This window comes from Prionailurus bengalensis, chromosome B1 (assembly GCF_016509475.1).
Source record: "Prionailurus bengalensis isolate Pbe53 chromosome B1, Fcat_Pben_1.1_paternal_pri, whole genome shotgun sequence".
In the NCBI taxonomy this organism is placed as follows: Eukaryota; Metazoa; Chordata; class Mammalia; order Carnivora; family Felidae; genus Prionailurus; species Prionailurus bengalensis.
Window position 1 is genome coordinate 161,463,932 of NC_057344.1, and position 18,942 is coordinate 161,482,873.

The following is an 18,942-nucleotide window of genomic DNA, read 5'->3' on the forward strand; positions in this document are numbered from 1 at the left end:
TCAATGATCTTACATTACTGTCATGTGATCAACAGATTATTGTATTCTTCTGTACAGAGGTTACACATGTTGAATATATACACATTTGCCAAAAACTTCACTGCACAGACTCTGTTCAAGTGTTGTCTTATCCATGATGTCATATCTGACTAAATTCTCAGTAACCTCACTTTTGATTAAACCTTTAGCACACACACACACATATATATATATATATGCACACACATATATACATATATATACATATGTATATATACATATATATATACACACAGACACACACACATACACAAACTATGTATATGTAGTCATACAATTAGCAATTTAATATACGCATTGCTATAGAGCTTTAAGTACATTAGTCTTAATGACTCCTTATAAACATCTCGAGTTTAGGAGCCATTTCTTATTCTTACATGTGGACTTCAGCAAGTATTTAATAGGCGCATAGTGAAAACCTGGTGATTGACAAAGAAATGTACTATAATATGGTAATCAAATTTTCCCAGTTAGTTTGTTCTACAACTAGGAATAGAGATACCCACTTCCCAACTCTTTTGCTAGGTGACCTGATGCACTGAATTCAACACACAGAAAGTCTCTTTTCTATACTTGGGACATCCTCCTCCTCCACTTTCTTCAGCATATCCCAGGTTGTTGCAACATTGTTTTTTTCAACATGCATCACTCACATATAACAATACACATTAGATTTTCAGAACTGGAAGCATTCATATTAAACAAAGCCATTAGTTTATAAGGCAAGGAGGCAAAATCATAAATAACTGCATGTTACAACAAACAATTAAGGGTGTAGAAAGGACTACTGTTTACCTACTGGTATTTCCAATACCATCTACAAATGTGGATAACATCACTATCAACAATGTCATTTTTAAAAACTATGGAATTGTACAGAAATAGGTATTATTGAAATACTAATGTAAGAAAAATGTGATTAGTATTTACTATGTGACTTCTGGATTTACTTTTTTCTTGATACTTTCCAGGTCAAATGAAACGTTAAGAGAGTCTTCCCCAAAATTTCCCTCATATGCTTAGCTAGGAGGTCTTCCTTTATGTTTGCATATGTTACTGCTATGAGGACATTTACCCTACCTGAGTATATCTGTATCTCCCTTCCCTAGACTGTGAGCTACTCTGGGACAGGATTAGCCTCTCGTCTATCCCAAGTAGATGCCTGGTATGCATCCCAATCACCTGGTAAATGATTTCTAAATAAATGAAGGAGTGAATGAGTGAAAGAATGACAGGAAGAAAGGCAAGCAGAATGAGATTAAATGCCTTTTTGGCCAAAATAAACTTTTGACTATGGGACATGAAAAACCTGCTATAAATATGGTTAACAGGCAGCTTAAGTCAGTAAAGTTATAATCTATAAAGATTCTGCTGCTGTTAAGTTTAGCAAACTTTAGAGGAAAAAAAAAAAAAGAATCAGAGAAGCTTGAGCCAAATTTGATGTACTCACAAGCACCGAAAGAAAGTAGGACCTGTTATAGAGTTGAAGGAGGGCCTGAGTAAACTAATTGGAAATAAAATATAGTAAATACAATTGTTTTAGAATACTGCAAAGTGAAAACAAAGTAAGAATACAATGTTTCAGACAGCATTTCTTGACAAACAAAATTTCTCTAGTTTTTTTTTTTTTGTCTAATAACCCTAATAAGAGATGAAAAACATAAGAAACCTATTTTATTATGGCAGATTAAAATACCCTCTGTTCAAATCCCTTTAAGGTACTCTTAATATTATTAAAAGTAGTATTATTGCCACAACCTTAATTATAACCTCCTTTTTCATATAAAAATTAAATCAAATGGAATTTACAACTGAGCTATAGTCATTTTCCTCATATATATAAATACATAGAGCCAATAACATTTAAACTACCAAATCAAGTCCTGGTTCTCACCTCAAAATATTGAAAAATAAAATAGGCCAAGCAGTAAACATATAAGTTTGGACTTATTTTTATAAATAAGAACATTTAAATGTATATGTAACAAGTAAGCATTGTCATTTGATTTCTAGAATCAGAAAGTTTTAGCTGAAGGAACTAGACTGTCTACCTAAGGAGGCAGTTGAGGCCCATTGTACTTCTATGAGCAAATACTTAAAAGTCTTATTTAAAAATCTTAAATCAAATAAAACTGTGAAGGATTATACTGTGATCCCAATTAAACACATTATATTTTTGTGGAAATTTAAGTTTAAGGTAATATATTAAGTAGCTACAGAAACATGCCAGTTTTAATAATAAAATAAAATTACCTGTTGAACAAAAACATTGTTGAGGTGACTGGCCAGTCTCCGGGCAAAATGCTCTCGCAAATCACTGAAACGCTGCTGTTGCTGTTTGACTGCCAGGAGCATGTCATGGCCTGAAATCAGAATATTTCTTGACTGATTTAATGCGTAAAAAGATTTCTCGGATCTCCAATGAATACATTTTTTAAAAATTTTCTTAAAAAATTTTTTTTTTATTTTAGAGAGAGAGAAAGAGAGACAGCTCAAGTGTGAGCTGGGGAGAGGGGCAGAGGGAAAGAGAGAGAATCTTAGGTAGGCTCCATGCTTGGTGCAGAGCCCGACGTGGGGCCTGATCTCATGACTCTGGAATCATGACATGAGCCCAAAGAGTGGGATGCTCAACCAACTGAGCCCCAGGTGCCCCATCAATGAACACATTTATAATAGTATCTGAATTGCAGTTTTGAAGAACCCAAAGTTTTATTGGTTTATTTGTATGCTTTATAAAGAAAAGTAAGCAAGAGAAAAAAATATAACACAGTGGTTCTCCAAGCATCATCGGGGAACTGTTGGAAATGTGGAATGTAGGGCTTTCGCCGAGACTTACTGAATCTGGGGGTGAGGCCTGGTAATATGTGTTTTAACAAGCCCTCTCCAGGATTCTGAGGCAAACTGAAGTTTTGGAGCCACTGGTTTAGCAAAACCTCATGCTCTCTGGTCTAATCAAAGTATCTACTTTGTGCTAGCTTCTACAGACTGTACTAAAGAAAAATCATGGTGTTAACTAGAGTCCTTGATGGTCAGAGGAACTGAAATGAAAAAGTTTTTGGTACCAACAGAAACATATTTTGAAATAAGGGAAGCTTGTTTGAGGAGCTAATACTAAAGTCACCCTAAACCACTTGCCTCGTGTATTTCTTGTCAAAATCTTATACCAAGTTACAGGCTTAGTCTCAGATTCTTGGTCAGATTTTGTCATTTCTAATGAACATTACCTGGTCGAAGAGCTACATTCATGCACTGTAGAAGGGCATCTGCGGCATTGGTGCAGGCCTCAATGCCTCTGGAGGAAGCAAGATCTCCTTCCTGAAGGGCCTTTATATGACCTTTGGCCAAGTCCATGTGGTTCTGGAATATATATAAATGTACCATCTGCACATGTAATTTGGGGAAATTTATAGGTAAGATGCTATTCAATCCTATCATAAAGTCTTTGGAATTATTTTAAATCCTATTTTCATAAGGACATTAGAAAATTTTTACAAATGGGTTTTATATATTATCATTAGATTTTTTGTTTTGTTGGTGGTGGCAATCTACAAACATACTTACCACAAGAAACTCTATTTCAGACAGGAGTTTTACATTATTAGTGTTACTAAGATGAATTAGGTGGTTGCTTTCAGAGATCTGATCCATTTGTTCTTTTACGCTTTGGAGCATTTCCTCATAACTGCTCAGTTTCAATTCAATCTGATCTACCTCCTTTAAAGCCTCATCCAGCAACTTCATCAGGATGTTCACTTGCTTTTCAGAGGCCATGATTGATTGGATGTTAGCCTACAAAGTGAAAAACAAAAGTAACTCTTATTATTTGAACGTATAAAAGAAGCGTTAAGATGAAATATTTCTAAATCCCTTTGACAATTGAGTAACACAGATTGGTATATATCTATGCATTTATTTTAGTTTATCACTTTGAGATTATGTTCTACGTTTTACACAGTATTTCAAGAAGATACACTTGCCTCTCTATCAAGGTTAGGAACCATGCCTCAGTATTTTATATTTCCCCAGATTTCACAAGTAGGGTTCTGTCCCACAATGTATCATCAGTGCTGATATATTCCCAGTTTTGACACTTCTTCCAATTCCACTAGCTAAATTTTCTATACTTCTTAACATTTTTGTAAAATGCTAAAAAAAAAAAAAAAAAGCATAATCACCTGTGTAATACCTTGGTCAAGAGGGTAGCAGTGGTATACCAGTCTTTGGAGGATACACAGAACTAATCTATAACTATAGTACAATTAGTATTTACAGAATGTGGAAGAGCCACAACCATAAGACCACATGACCAGAGACTATATATCCATAAGATAGCTCCTTCTATCATCTTCTTTCTTTTCTCTTTTTTTTTTAAATTTTTTTAAATGTTTATTTATTTTTGAGAGAGACAGAGAGCCAGAGTGCAAGCAGGGGAGGGGCAGAGAGAGAGAGGGAGACACAGAATCGAAAACAGGCTCCAGGCTCTGAGGTGTCAGCACAGAGCCCAACATGGGGCTTGAACTCATGAGCCTTCGAGCTGTGAGATCATGACCTGAGCTGAAGTGGGCTGCTTGACTGACTGAGCCACCCAGTTGCCCCTCTTTTCTCTTTCATTTGCAACTATTGCATATTTTTTTCCCTGGGCAAAACAATAACAAACCACCATCCCCTTATCATTGTTTTCTAAGTGATTCTGACTAATTGATTCTAAATTTCTTGAAACATGGAAGCTGTCAAATCCAAAATAAAATTGGAAAGCAATATGATAACTTGGAACATATATGCAATATTAATTAGAAAATAAAACCCAGGGGCGCCTGGGTGGCTCTGTCAGTTTAAGCGTCCAACTTCGGCTCAGGTCATAATCTCACGGCTTGTGAGTTTGAGCCCCGCGTTGGGCTCTGTGCTGACAGCTCAGAGACGGGAGCCTGCTTCGGATTCTGTGTCTCCCTCTCTCTCTCTGCCCCTTCCCCACTCATGTTCTGTCTCTCAAAAATAAACAAACATTACAAAAAGAAAAAAAAAGAAAAAACATAAACCACCAAGCCGCATTAAGAAAGCAGGTAACATGGTATGAGCAAAAAACTTGGACAAGGATGAAAAGAATTTCATTCCACAGTTGATATGCCGTAATTTCACACATATTATTTTATAAGCTATTCATAATAATTCAACTATAAGTACAGCCCAACTGTAAGAGTCAGCAGAGTACAGAGCCATTGAATATATCTCTTAAGTAGCAGACCTGGGGCTTGAACCTGTCCAGGACAATTTCCACTTTAACATCTTGAAGTTTCTTCTAGGCTTTGCTTCGAGTGAATTTTATAAACTTGTAAACTTGGACTATTCATGTAATCTCATAAATTTTGTACCTTTCATATATAAAATGCCCAAATTCTTTAAGCTTTTAAAATATTCCTCATTCTCTGAGGGTTTTTCTTAAATGCTTACTTTGTGTACACAAAACAAAAAATACCATATGGTCTTCTGTTAGATTTTTCTCACATTAGTGGTGTTATTTTTAGCTATATCTTTTAGCTCCTTACTTTCTAAAGATGCGCATTTAGTTTATTGACTCAGAAACCATGCATGCAAATTAAAAAGAGCTATCCTAAAACATTTTAGCAGAGGAGCCAAACACCCTTTTTCCCTGGCTCTCTTGTTTTCACTACACTTATTCTGCTCCTTTGGGGTAAATGAAATGATTTATCTTAACCTAATTTTTCTATTTCTTTTTTTTTTTTTAATGTTTATTTATTTTTGAGAGAGAACATGAGTGGCAGCAGAGACACAGAATCCGAAGCAGGCTCCATCCAGGCTCTGAGCTGTCGGCACAGAGCCTGATGTGAGGCTTGAACTCGTGAACTGTGATATCATGACCTGAGCTGAAGTCCGATGCTCAACCGACTGAGCCACCCATGTGCCCCTAATTTTTCTATTTCTAATTTGTACCTATTTTTTTTTCCAAACCACAAAAATGCTACTCTTTTGCACTGGACTGTTCTGTAGTGTTTCAGAGACTGGGGGGAAGCAACCCCCAAGTTGTTTCTGGTTGGCTACTTTTTACTTCCATCACTTCATGTCAAGAGCCACCCCCAAATCCTGAACCTCAGCCAACTGCCTTCACTAGCCTGACTAATAGGAATGCTTCTGTCTTTTGAACAAGAACAGTGAGACACATGGCATCTGGTAATGTGCTTACAGAGAAAGATGGCAGTAATCACATTATAAAGGCTTAAGTACTAAGGCAGTAAAATTTGAAGATCCCCAGTCTTCTCAATCCACTACACATCATTCACTCACAGACTGTAAAAAAGTCTTACCCCATCTAGCACCTGTAGCTCTCTGGACAACCTTTCTGCAAAGGCCTCAGCATTAGAGATTGCACATTCACAGCCTTCCATCATTATTTCAATATCCTGCTCTTCTCTTGCATTTAACTCTTGGTAAACATCTACTACTTCTTCATCACCTCCTGTCACACTCTGATTTTCTCCACTTGGAACAGATTCTTTAAAAGGGTAAAAATAAAAAATTAAGTAGTAAAAAAGTAGGAAGGACAGTAACATGGTACTTATAGTCAGTTATAAGCACAGGTCACATTTAATGGCTGAAAAATAGGAAAAAATGATTTAGAATATTAAAAAAAACCTCTTATTTTTATGAAAGACTGCATATGTTAATATAATGTTTACTATAACAATTATTATAACAAATACAAAACATGCAGTCTAATTCACTCCTTATAAGTGTTAGAACAGGCTTTAGTACAATTTCCCCAAATATAATTAAACTAAAAAAAATAAATACAAAACCAGAAACAAAACATGTGCCCAACCTATTTTTCCTATGTGAGGTGGTTGTTGCACTAATAAAACAATGATTATGAATAAAGGACACATAAAAAAGAATTTCCTTTCCTTTTATTCCCCTGGGTAACATTTTTCTTCTGTTCTTTTTGTCCTTATTATGTTTTTTTTTTCAAATAAATTTTAATTGAAATGAAAAATGCATTCACATTTTGGGTATTGAAAATATTAACTGAATTTTCCTTTTCTTTTTTAAAAAATTTTCATATGCATTGATAAAATTTCTAAAGATCAGGTATAAAAACATTCTCAACAAGTCTGTAGGAACAAGAGCAACAATAATATGGCTATTTGAAATTACAAAAATTTAAATGGTCTTCATGTCTTAACAAAAGACCAAGAGATGAAATGTGAGATGTCTTCTGGATAAATGTTCCAATTCAATTTTTTGACAAAATACAGTCAGCTAGTGGAATTTTATGTAAAGCTTGAGGTCAGGAGAGGTAAAGTGAAAAAAAAATTTTTTTTTACTCCTTAAATAAAATTCTAAATAAAGCTACTGATTTTCATAAACTTAACGGGACACAATTTAAATCACAACCTCTGGACACTTTAAATATTCATTATTTTGTATGAAAATGAATATTTATATTCAGCATGACTTGGCATATGTTAATTTGTTCTAGAAAAAAACAACCAATTCAAAGTAATAAATGATTTACTCCTAAGAAAAATAATTTGGCAGTCTTAGATAATGTCCCAGAAAAAAAAAAAGGAGGGGAATAAAACTTTTGGTACAGGCAATTACAGATTACAGTATATAAGTTCTTCAGACAGGCATCACTTAGCTCCTTGTCCTCTGAACAAGTCCATTTTAGTTCACTGTGGAAATGCTAAATTGTCATATCTGACAGTTTATTAGCCACTAGGGGGCAGGAACTGCCCAAATCATTCTGTACAGCTCCTTACACAAGTGGATATTTAAAATAAACAAATACTTTAAGTGATCATAATGGCTTCAGAAGTATTTTCTCTTCCATGAAATAGTCCTTTGGAGGTCAATAATGAATCCTATCATTAATTTTATTACTATATGGATTTTGTGGTAATAAACTTGTCCCTATGCACAATTTCATAAAATATGCAAACAACAGTACATAACAATGGCAAGTAGTAAAAATATATGGAATAGAATAAGAAGAAAAGGTGTTACGCACCTTCTGTAACTTTAGGCAGTTCTGGAGAGTAAAAAGGTATGAAAAAAGCAGAGGAAAGTAAGCAAAGAATATTAGCTGGGTAAAAAAGTCTACAGGTTTAAAATTTTTAAATACTACCCATATTTCATTTGAACTTCTGATACCTTGAAGTTTAAAAGACAATGTCCAAATCAACTACAAAGTGAAAAGATCCATAGAAGCTAAATTTCCAGAGTTAATTCCCTCATTCTTTTTCTGATAATGACTAAAAATAAATTTATCTTTCTATTTTCTTTCTTTTAAGACATAGCACTGACTAGTCCTTGGAGAAAACTGGGAAATAGATCATTTCCTGGGAATTATTTTTAGGTCAGCTGTGACTCATGCATTTAGTCTAGTTATTTTCACTCAAGGCCCAAAAACTTTACCCAGACATTCCCTCACAATAGATTAGTCATAAAACACTGTTAGAAAAGACGAGATTAGAACAATTTTTTAAAAAACCACATGAGATACCAGTTCAAACTGGCTTTTCAGGATTCAAGTCAAAGATTTTTTTTAAAATCTGGTTATAATAATGAAAAAGAAAAAGCCAACAAAAACTTGACTCTACTTCAACTGCTAACAAAATCCTCCTTTAAAAACCTTCTGCTGAGAAGCCCCACTTACTAGCATAAACATTCAATTGTCACCAATAAAAAAACCACTAAAGTCGACACTGCTAGAATTCACAATGAAATCTTACTTGGATGATTATTTATCTCTTAAAAGTAGATGGTGATAATTTCTTATTTGTTTTCTAGTATCATCCAAAGCTTAGACACGTTTATTATTTTAATGGGAATCAACGGCTATGATTTAAAAATTCTTTAAAACATTCAAACAAGTGTGCAAACATTAATAAAAGATATTTTCTGAACTCCACTAAACCAAAGCAACAGTTAATTGGTTTACAGGAAATGATTTTCAAGATGAGATCCTTAAGGATCTTCACAGTATTCCTAAAACTGATCTGAATTAGGGATAACTTTTATAAACATGAAAATGTCTACACTGTTTTAGGCCCTAAAAAATTAAACGCCTTTCTTTTTTTTTTTTAAAAAGATAGACACTTCGTTCTAAAAAACAGCAATATTCTTCTCACTGATTATGGTAATATTTCTTAATAAGGGAAACCAGGTAGCGTACATATTTTCCCATACCATTGCCTCAATAAAATGTATTGGTTTAAAACACATCGTAGGCAATGAATAACTTCTGGAGATACACAACAATTAAAAACAGAATAGCAATCATTCCCTCATCAAATTGTTCAACCTGAAACGGCTAAATAAATAAATAAATGCCACTCAAAACAAATTAAACCACTATTCAAGGAATGAAAAATTACCATCTATTTCTTGATGGTCATTCCCTCAACATACTCAAACTGCCAAGACACTGGGGTCTAATGTTGGTGAGATGCCACCCCTGCGGGCTCCTACACAGGGGCCCTACTGGTGGGCGTAGCACAAGACCTAACAGATGTGACTTGCCTCTGCCAGTTTCAAGCATCAAACCTGAAACCAGTAACGGGCTTACTAATTACTAAGTGTTGGGAAAGAATACAGTACTATATTTCAGAGGAAATATCCACAGTCAAACAGAAAAGGAAGAAGTAAAACAGAATAGGGACAAGACAGAGGCAAGTGGCTAAGCAAATGAACAGTTTGAAGCATCTGAAGCTGCCGTTTTTATAGGTCAAAATGGTTGAATATCGGCTACTTCAGATGTTTCAACCAAATAGAATGAAGGTCCTATTTTAAAATGCTAATGTATAGCTTAGGACAAATTTAAATATTCTTTCTAATATATATTATGCAGGACAAATCTGTTTTTTCATCAATAAAGAGGAGAAACAACTTTCACCTGCATACTGGCTGTTATTTCAACTGCTTTCTTTGAGATAAAGAATACAACACAAATTGTATCCCCAAAGCATAGAGAACCATGTTCTTACAATGTTTATGTCTTTATGAAAGAAATTTTAAAATAATAAAATCTTACTGTACACTTTTAATACGTAACAGTAGAGTTTTTGTCTTATAACACAAAATAATCCATAGTAACATCCCTGAAGAAACACTGATCAAAAATATCCTATTTAACTCATGTCTAAGAATTTTACCCTGATAATATAATAATAATAGCTACGATTTATTGAGCACTTATTATATACCTCACATTGTTCTCATCATGTTCATATGTTAAGTCACTCAGTCCTCACAACAACACTACAGGGAGGATACTATTACTATCTCTATTTCTGAGATAAAGAAAATTGAAACATAGAATAACCCAAGGTCACATAATTGGTAAGTAACAAAACCAGGATTTAAGCCCAATCAGTCTGACTCAAGTTGTGTTCTTGATTACTATGCCTACACTCTGCACAAAAATACAGCTACAAGGATATTCATGTCAAAGCTGTTTAAAATAAGCAAAATTTGGAAATTTTAAAAAAATGATTAAATAAATTATGGTATATCCATGAAATGGAATACTATGGTACCACTAAAAATAATGTATTTAATAACATGAAAATGTTCATTACAAAAAAAAGTATGTTAGAAAACAGAATGTGAATTTCCTTATTTTAAAAGTGTTTAAACATGCATAGAAAAAACATTAGAAGACTAACAAAACGCTAACAGCAGTTATCTCTAAGAATTAAGTTTATAACTGATTTATATTTAGTTTAATGTATCAATTTCTATAATGAGTAAGTATCACTTATGCAATAAGAAAAGTTATTTTTCATTTCCTTCGCAATATAAGGTAAATCAGTGTTCTAATAATTTTGAGTAATGTCAAATTATATATACACTTGTAGATATACTTGATTTTACATATACATTTTTATTTCACTTTACCTTCCAAGAGCTGTGAGCTAACATTGACAAAATCAATTTTCTTCCGGAGATATCGCTGATTCAATTTCCAAATGCATGAAATAAATGCATTCTTTTCAGCAGTGCTGCTGGCAACCCATTTATATATTTTTTCAAAATGTAAATCAAATTCAGGATTTTCCTGAAATAAAAATATACAAAAAATATTGTTTTTTGATCATATCCCTTTTTCATTATTATAAAATTGACATTCAATAAAATGAAAAGCTGAAGCTGTTCTTAAAGAAAAGCTTTTTCTTAAAGAAAAAAAATCACCATTAAAAATCAGCTAAGTGACTTACAGAGAATGATTCAGAGAATTCAATTTATAGGAAAAACTTTGTTTACCTCCCAAAAGAAGTTGGATAAAAAAAACAACACAGTGTTTTAGTAATTTCCTTCCTATGCCCCTGAAGTATATGAGTGGAAGTTTAAGATGGTAAAGCTCTGTGTCCCAACTTCCTAGTCTATGAGGTGACAATGGTCTCCAATTTTGATGTGGTCATAATTTTTCTTTTTAAATTGCCTATGGGGTTTTAGAGTCATACCTATCCTTTGATAATGCACTATTATTCATAACTGTAATTTGACACTAAATCCTTTGTAAAGAATATATCTTCTATATACACAACATGTGAGAAAAAATACAATCTACATCCCAGTGTGGTTTCCGAGAACAAATGAGATGAAAAGCATGGACTGATTCAGTTCTCAATTTTGAAAATAGAGAATAATTAAAGGTGCCTCAAAAATAAAAAGTTCTGGTTAGCATGGAAGTTCTTTCGAATGACAAAGAAGCTCAACTCTTGTGAGAGAAGTGCACCATGCTCTCTCTATTTCTTAAGCCTCATTGCAGCAGTAACTTCATACCAGCCTACTATTTCTCCCTTGAATGTAGAATCACCTGTCATATAAAAGATGAAAACATATGGATGTATGCTGTTCTTCACATCCAAGGAATTAAAAAATAGATTCAAATGTTCTTAATGTTCTACAAGAAGATAATAAAATATATTCAATTAATTCAAAGTGTTATTTACAGAAGGACAAAATGTAAATAAATGCCTGAAAGGTAAGTGAAGTTATATCAGAGTTTCACTTAGAAAACTTGGGATAATTTAGGTATCAGGACTTGAGCTGGTACAACAATAGCATTATGGTAGCATGGAACTACTAATTAGATCAATAAGCAGAATTGGAGCATCAAAAGATAAAAAATTGGCATTTATAATGAAGAGGTAATTGCATTATTACTTATAAAAAAAACCTAAGAGTATTGGCAACTAATCCAAAACTTGATGGGAAATGATCTCTTCCCTGGGAATATTTCCCATAATGCCATAAAAGAAGCTGAGTGCTCCAGTGGCAACACTCACACAAATCAATGTGTGACACTAAATGGCTAATGTTAGGCTATGTATAAAAATTTTATGTTTTATATCCATATATAGTGTACACACGCCAAGGTGCCTACATAAAATGAAAAAAAAATCCATTAAGAAAGCGAGCAATGAGGCATCAGCTGTGAGAAAGCATTCAAATAAGCATCAGCAATGTTAGTGAATTATGCAAGTCAATGGGGTTATAAAGTGCAAAACTATTGAAGGAAAAAGCCTCTTTAATAAAGACGCATTTCTAAAAAGCCCTTACAGTATTTTCTCTTAACCAGAAACCTACCAAACAAGTCTCTACTCTTGATCTTTTCCCATGGTAACAGAATTTATTAAGTAGTTTATTGAAGTGTTTTGGGTGCCCCTTAGGGATAAAGCAATGGCCCACTGTGCCTAAAATACTTATAAAAAGGCATTCTCTACATATGTTAGAAATCTGAATTCTGAATTGCATATTTTAGATACATGAAGCTCCCCTGAAGTTGTTTTTGCTTCATTTAAAAAGTATTTTGAACCTGACTCAACTGCCTGTCATTTTGTCCAGCTTTTAGTTCCCCAGAAGTCTGTCCCAGGATAAGGACAAAGTCAGACTTTTATTTTATTGGATTATTCTACGGAGGTAGCTTTTACGTCTCTGGACCTTTTAAAAATAAATGTGTGAGACTGGAAGGGTTAAATCAAAGGGCATCTGAAATTACATTAATGTAAGCCTTGCTATCAGCCCATCACAAAACACTTCCCAGATCCCTGGAGGTGCCTTTGGTTGCAGAGGAAGATGAGGGGCAAGGTTAGAGAGGCTGAGGGGGAAGGAAAACCTAACTTAACCAGAAGAGCTCCACTTGGTTTCTTTGAAAAAAGGGTATTGCTGTGAAAAGCCTTGACTTGTCGGAAATAAATGTGGTCCTTTCACATGACTGTCACATTATTCAACTTTCTTAAAGTTTGAGTGTGGCTTAAGTGAGAAGTGTAATATTTACATTCTTATATTTTAGTCTTTAAGTTCCTTAAAATAAAGTGTTTAACTCACTATCGCTTCCTTTACTTGAGCCACAAATATGAAAACATGGTCTCAAAAGGCCAGCCTGGTTGCCTCAGATGATGATTTTACATTAATTTGTGAAGACTAAGAAAGATTCACTTCGGTTATAGTATTACACACCATTTTGAACTAAGTTTTACCAAAACAATGAAGGTTTTTAAAAACCCACTCACACGACACTTTAAAAGGTGTACTTATATATGGACTTTATACTAAATATATAATGTATATAAATCTATATAAATCTATAATCTAATCTAAATACAGAAACACCTAGTTATTTTGCTCCAGTTTACATAACTTGTGCACAAACATAATTGTAGCTCAAAAAAGTAAAAACAATGAAACATACATACGTTTTTATTTTAGTTGCTTGAGACTGAGGTGTGGGAAATGAAAGATTTAATGATACATTTTAAACTAATTCCGGCTTAGTTGGTAGAGCAGAGGGTCACAAAACAAGAAGTGTAGGTCATCTTAGAAGACATAATACCATGTTATAAGATGAAAGACACTTTCTGAACACAGGTCAAAGAACTAAGAAAAACGTACTTTAATAGCATCCTTGGCATCTACCACAGCAAGGTCTCGAAGGGCCCAAGCAATCTGCCTTTTGTAGAAATCTCCTTTGTCAGATTTCTTGACTTTGACCATCTTCACCTGCACGGGGCGTTCAGTTGTCACTGTTGAGTAAAACATACTTTCACTAGAAATAGTCACTCACTTATTCTTCATCCATTCATTTACTCATTGCAAATACAGTTGTCAGGTGCCTGTACATGATACTAAACCAGTATTATATATTATGTTAAACCAGTTAGGAGTAGTATTTCCTAACACATGCTATGACTGAGGGATGCACATAGTATCAAAGGAACATCTAAATCTCAGACGACAGGGTCAGAGAGGCAGATTCCTTGAGAAGTAAAGCTTCAGACCAGTTTTGAAGGAAGAGTATGAGGTAGATAAAAAGAGTCCTAGTGGTGCCTGGGTGGCTCAGTCAGTTAAGCATCCGACACTTGATTTCGGCTCAGGTCATGATCTCACAGTTTATGAGTTCGAGTCCCACATCGGGCTCCATGCTGATAGTGCAGAGCCTGCTTGGGATTCTCTCTCATTCTCTCTCTCTTTCTGCCCCTCCTGCACACATGTGCTCACTCTCTCTTTCAAAATAAATGAATAAACTTTTTAAAGAAAAAAAGCTCTAAAGAATGACTGCCATACATAAAGCCAAAGGGGCTTGAAAGAGCATAACACCGATTCAGAGAACAATAAGTAGTTCAGTATGGATTATACATGTAATAAAGTGGATGGAAACAAAGTTACCAAAAAAGATGAAAGTTCAGATCACAAAGGACCTTTACCTGAGGTTGTAGGGGTGCTCTTAGAGGATTTTAATTGGGGAAATGACATGCTCTAACTTGTTTCTAAAAATTACTCTAGCAGCAGAATACTGGATGGATTGGAGTGAATACCAATACATTAAAAAATTTAGGTGAAGTGGTTAAATCTCTAAAAAATGTAAATTACCAAAAATGACTTAAGAATAGAAAATCTACAACCACTAAAGAAAGTGAAGTGAAAAATCTCTCCCCCAAAACTTAGTCTAACACAGTTTTACTGGTATCTTTTGCCAAGCTTTCCAAGGAAACATTCCAAATGCACATAACTATTCCACTGTACAAAAAAAAAAGGGAACACTCCCAACTTACCTTATGACTTTGGTTGCAAGGCCAAAGACAGTATACAAAAGAAAATTACAAGACCATGTCACTAATGAACATGGGTGAAAAATCTTATAACTACAAATGTACAAATAGTTATGAATAAATACTGCATTGGCAAACTTAATCCAGGGGCATATACAAAAGATAATATTTTACCAAGTGTGAGATATACATTTTTTCCCACATTTTAACATCTCTGAAATCAGAATATGCCTTAACAATCGAAGTAATATTGCAGCATTTTTTAGTGGTGCATAAAAAAATAATATATGCTATAATAGATGGCATATAGTACATCATCACTGAGTTAGGTTACTCCAATAACTCAATTTATTATTTGAAAAACCAAGTACCATTACTCACCACACTAACAAATTACGGAAGAAAAGTATATGATAATCTCAATGATTTGAAAAAGCATTTGATAAAACTGAACATCCATTCATGATAAAAAATCAAAAAGAAAAAAAGTAAGAAGTCAGGAATAGAAGGGAACTTCCCTAGTACCGTCAAGGATAGCTACAAAAAACCCGCAATTATCATATATGATAATCCCTTTGAGATCACTGTATTGATGGTCCTAACCAGCAGACAAAAGTAACAAAAATAAATAAAAAATATAAAGACTATAAAGGAAGGAAGAAAATACCACTATTTACAAAGAGTCTATGGACAAATTATTAGAATTAATAAGAAAGTTTAGCAAGATTGATAGATATAGAAATCCACATAAAGAACCAATTATTTCTAGATGCTAACAATAAATGATTTTTAAAATGTATTAATGTTCAATAAAATTAAAAGCTTCTGCTCTGCAAAAGACAACATCAAGATAATTAGAAGACAAGCCACAGACTGCAAAAAAAAAAAAAAAAAAAATTGCCAAAGACACATCTAATAAAGGAATGTTATCCAAAATATACAAAGGACTCTTAAAACTTGACAAGAAAACAAAACAAAACAAAAAACAGATTAAAAAATGGCCAAAGACCTTAACAGACACTTCCCCAAAGAAGATATACAGATAACTAATAAGCATATGAAAAGATACTCAACACCATATTTCATCAAGGCAATGCAAATTAAAACAATGAGGTACCACTACACACCTATTAGTATGGCCAAATTCTAGAACCTGACAACACCAAATGCTGACAAAAATGTAGAACAACTTTCAAACATTGCTGGTGGGACTGCAAAACAGTACAGCCCCTTTGGTAGAGAGTTTGGTGGTTTCTTACAGAACTAAACACATTCTTACCATATGATCTAGCAATCATACTCCCTGGTATTTACCCAAAGGAGTTGAAAACTTATGTCCATGCAAAAATCCACACATGGGTGTTTATAGTAGCTTTATTCGTAATTGTCAAATTGACAGTCAAGATATCCTTCAGTAGGTGAGTAGATAAATAAACTGGTACACTCAGGAATGGAATATTATTCAGTGCTAAAAAGAAATGAGCTATCAAGCCATGAAAAGACATGGAGGAAATGTAAATGCATACTACTAAGTAAAAGAAGCCAATCTGAGCAGGCTAAATAGTATCTGATTCCAACTATATGACATTCTAGAAAAGGCAAAGCCATGCAAACAGTAAAAAGAACAGTGGTTGGAAAGGGTAGGGGCTGGGGGAGAGATGAACAGGCAGAACACACAGGATTTTTAGGGCAGTGAAAATACTCTGTGACATTACAATGGTGGATACATGCCATTATACACTTGTCCAAACCCATACAATGTACATCAAGAGTGAACCCTAAGGGAAACTATGGTCTTTGAGTGATTATAATGTGTCAATGTAGCTTCATTCTTGGTAACAAATTATTGCCAATGTTGCCAGTGGTATTGATAAAGGGGGAAGCCAAACATATGTGGGGGCAGGGGGTATAGGGAAATGTGTGTACCTCCTTCCTCAATTTTGTTGTAAACCTAAAACTGCTCTAAAAAATTAAAGTCTTAAAAATGTATTAATGCTGGGGTGCCTGGGTGTCTCAGTCAGTTAAGAATCCGACTCTTGGATTTTGGCTCAGGTCATGGCCTCGTAGTTTGGGAGATCCAGCCCGGAGTTGGGGCTGACAGCATGGAGCTTGCTTGGGATTCTCTCACCCTCTATCTGCCTCTTCCCTGCTTATATGTGCATGCTCACTCTCTCTCTCTCTCTCAAAATAAACTTCAAAAATATATTAATGCTAATAAATTATTATTTATGATCGTATCAAAAAATCTAGGAATAAATACAACATAGGTGAAAAACATTTAAAACTATACAACTTCTTGAAAGCCTTTTAAAACTCTAAAACTAGGGCGCCTGGGTGGCTCAGTCAGTTAAGCATCTCACTTCAGCTCAGGTCATGATCTTGCAGTTTGTGAGTTCGAGCCCTGCGTCAGGTTGTCAAGCTCAGAACCAGGAGCCTGCCTTAGATTCTGTGTCTCCCTCTCTCTGCCTCTCCCCTGTTGTCACTCTCTCTCCCTCTCAAAAATAAATAAACATTAAAAAAAGAATTTTTAAAACGCTAAAACTTATTGAAAGGCATTAAGAAGACCTAGATAAATGGAGAACTGCACCCTGTCCATTGACAAAATGACTCAATATTATGAAAGTGCAAGTTCTCTTCGAACTGAACAACATATTCAAAACAATTCTAATTAAAATCCCAACAAAATCTGGAACTTATCAAATTGATTCTAAAATAAGTGGAAAAATAAACAATCAAAACAAGACAAAATTAAAAACCAGATATAAAAGAGAACCCAGAAATAGGCACACTCACATTCATCACTACAAACACGGACACAGGTAAATTAAAAACTAAAACATGAGGGGCAAAATTATAAAAATTTTAATTTTTTTTAATGTTTATGTTTGAGAGAGAGACAGAGTGTGAGCAGGGAGGGGCAGAGAGAGGGAGACACAGATCCAAAGCAGGATCCAGGCTCTGAGCTGTCAGTACAGAGCTCGACGCAGGGCTCGAACTTATCAACTGTGAAATCATGACCTAAGCCGAAGTCGGACACTTAACTGACTGAGCCACCCAGGTGCCCCAAAATTATAAAAATCTTAAAATACAGTGTAGGAGAATACTTTTATTACTCCAGGGAGGTGTGTATGTATATATAAAATATACATGTATATTTTAAACACTTATATTTGAGGGGCGCTTGGGTGGCTCAGTTGGTTAAGCATCCAACTTCAGCTCAGGTCATGATCTCACTGTTTCTGGGTTCAAGCCCCATGTTGGACTCTCTGCTGACAACTCAGAGCCTGGAGCCTGCTTCGGATTTTGTGTCTCCCTCTCTCTCCCCCTTCCCCCTGCCTGTGCTCTGTCTGTCTGTCTCTCTCAAAAACATTGAAAAAATTTTTAAACAAAAGCAGAAGCCATAAAGGATCAGATTGATTTGATTTTACTAAACTTAGAAATTTCATTAAAAGGCATCATAAAAAGCTAATACACAAAGCACAAACTGGAATGCATATAACCAACATAAAATCAGTAAATATATAGAACTTGTACAAATTAGTAAAAGGACAACCAACACAAGAGAGAAATGAGCAAAAGGCTTTAAGACAAATTTCTAAAACAAGGAAAGTAAGCGGCCAATAAACTCATGAAAAGATTTAATTCATCAATTCATTATTAACAGGGAAATGAAATTTCAAACCACAATGAGATATTTCACACGCTTAAGTCTGTCAAAGCCAAGTTTTGGCTAGGATGTGGGGAAAGAACACAAAATACACACTGCTTGTGGGATTGAAAGCCAGTGTAACTACTTTTGAAAAAAATCTGGTAGTACAGTAGTGTTGAGCAT

General features: G+C 34.4%; 1 protein-coding gene across 10 annotated transcripts in view; it reads right to left on the minus strand.

The window, feature by feature from the left end:
* The window catches only part of EXOC1 (exocyst complex component 1), a 61,724-nt gene that overhangs the window by 36,800 nt on the left and 5,982 nt on the right, over positions 1-18,942 (minus strand). For 3 of the 10 annotated variants that reach the window (XM_043604544.1, XM_043604506.1, XM_043604516.1), the window contains exons 3-10: positions 13,954-14,084; positions 10,954-11,113; positions 8,063-8,083; positions 6,360-6,547; positions 3,601-3,828; positions 3,264-3,396; positions 2,293-2,402; positions 1,490-1,543 (exon numbers count right to left, since the gene is read on the minus strand). In XM_043604544.1, coding sequence (XP_043460479.1) covers positions 1,490-1,543; positions 2,293-2,402; positions 3,264-3,396; positions 3,601-3,828; positions 6,360-6,547; positions 8,063-8,083; positions 10,954-11,113; positions 13,954-14,084 — 1,025 coding nt within the window. The remainder of the gene's footprint in view (positions 1-1,489; positions 1,544-2,292; positions 2,403-3,263; positions 3,397-3,600; positions 3,829-6,359; positions 6,548-8,062; positions 8,084-10,953; positions 11,114-13,953; positions 14,085-18,942) is intronic. The other 7 variants (XM_043604578.1, XM_043604559.1, XM_043604585.1 and 4 more) reach the window with 3 other exon arrangements.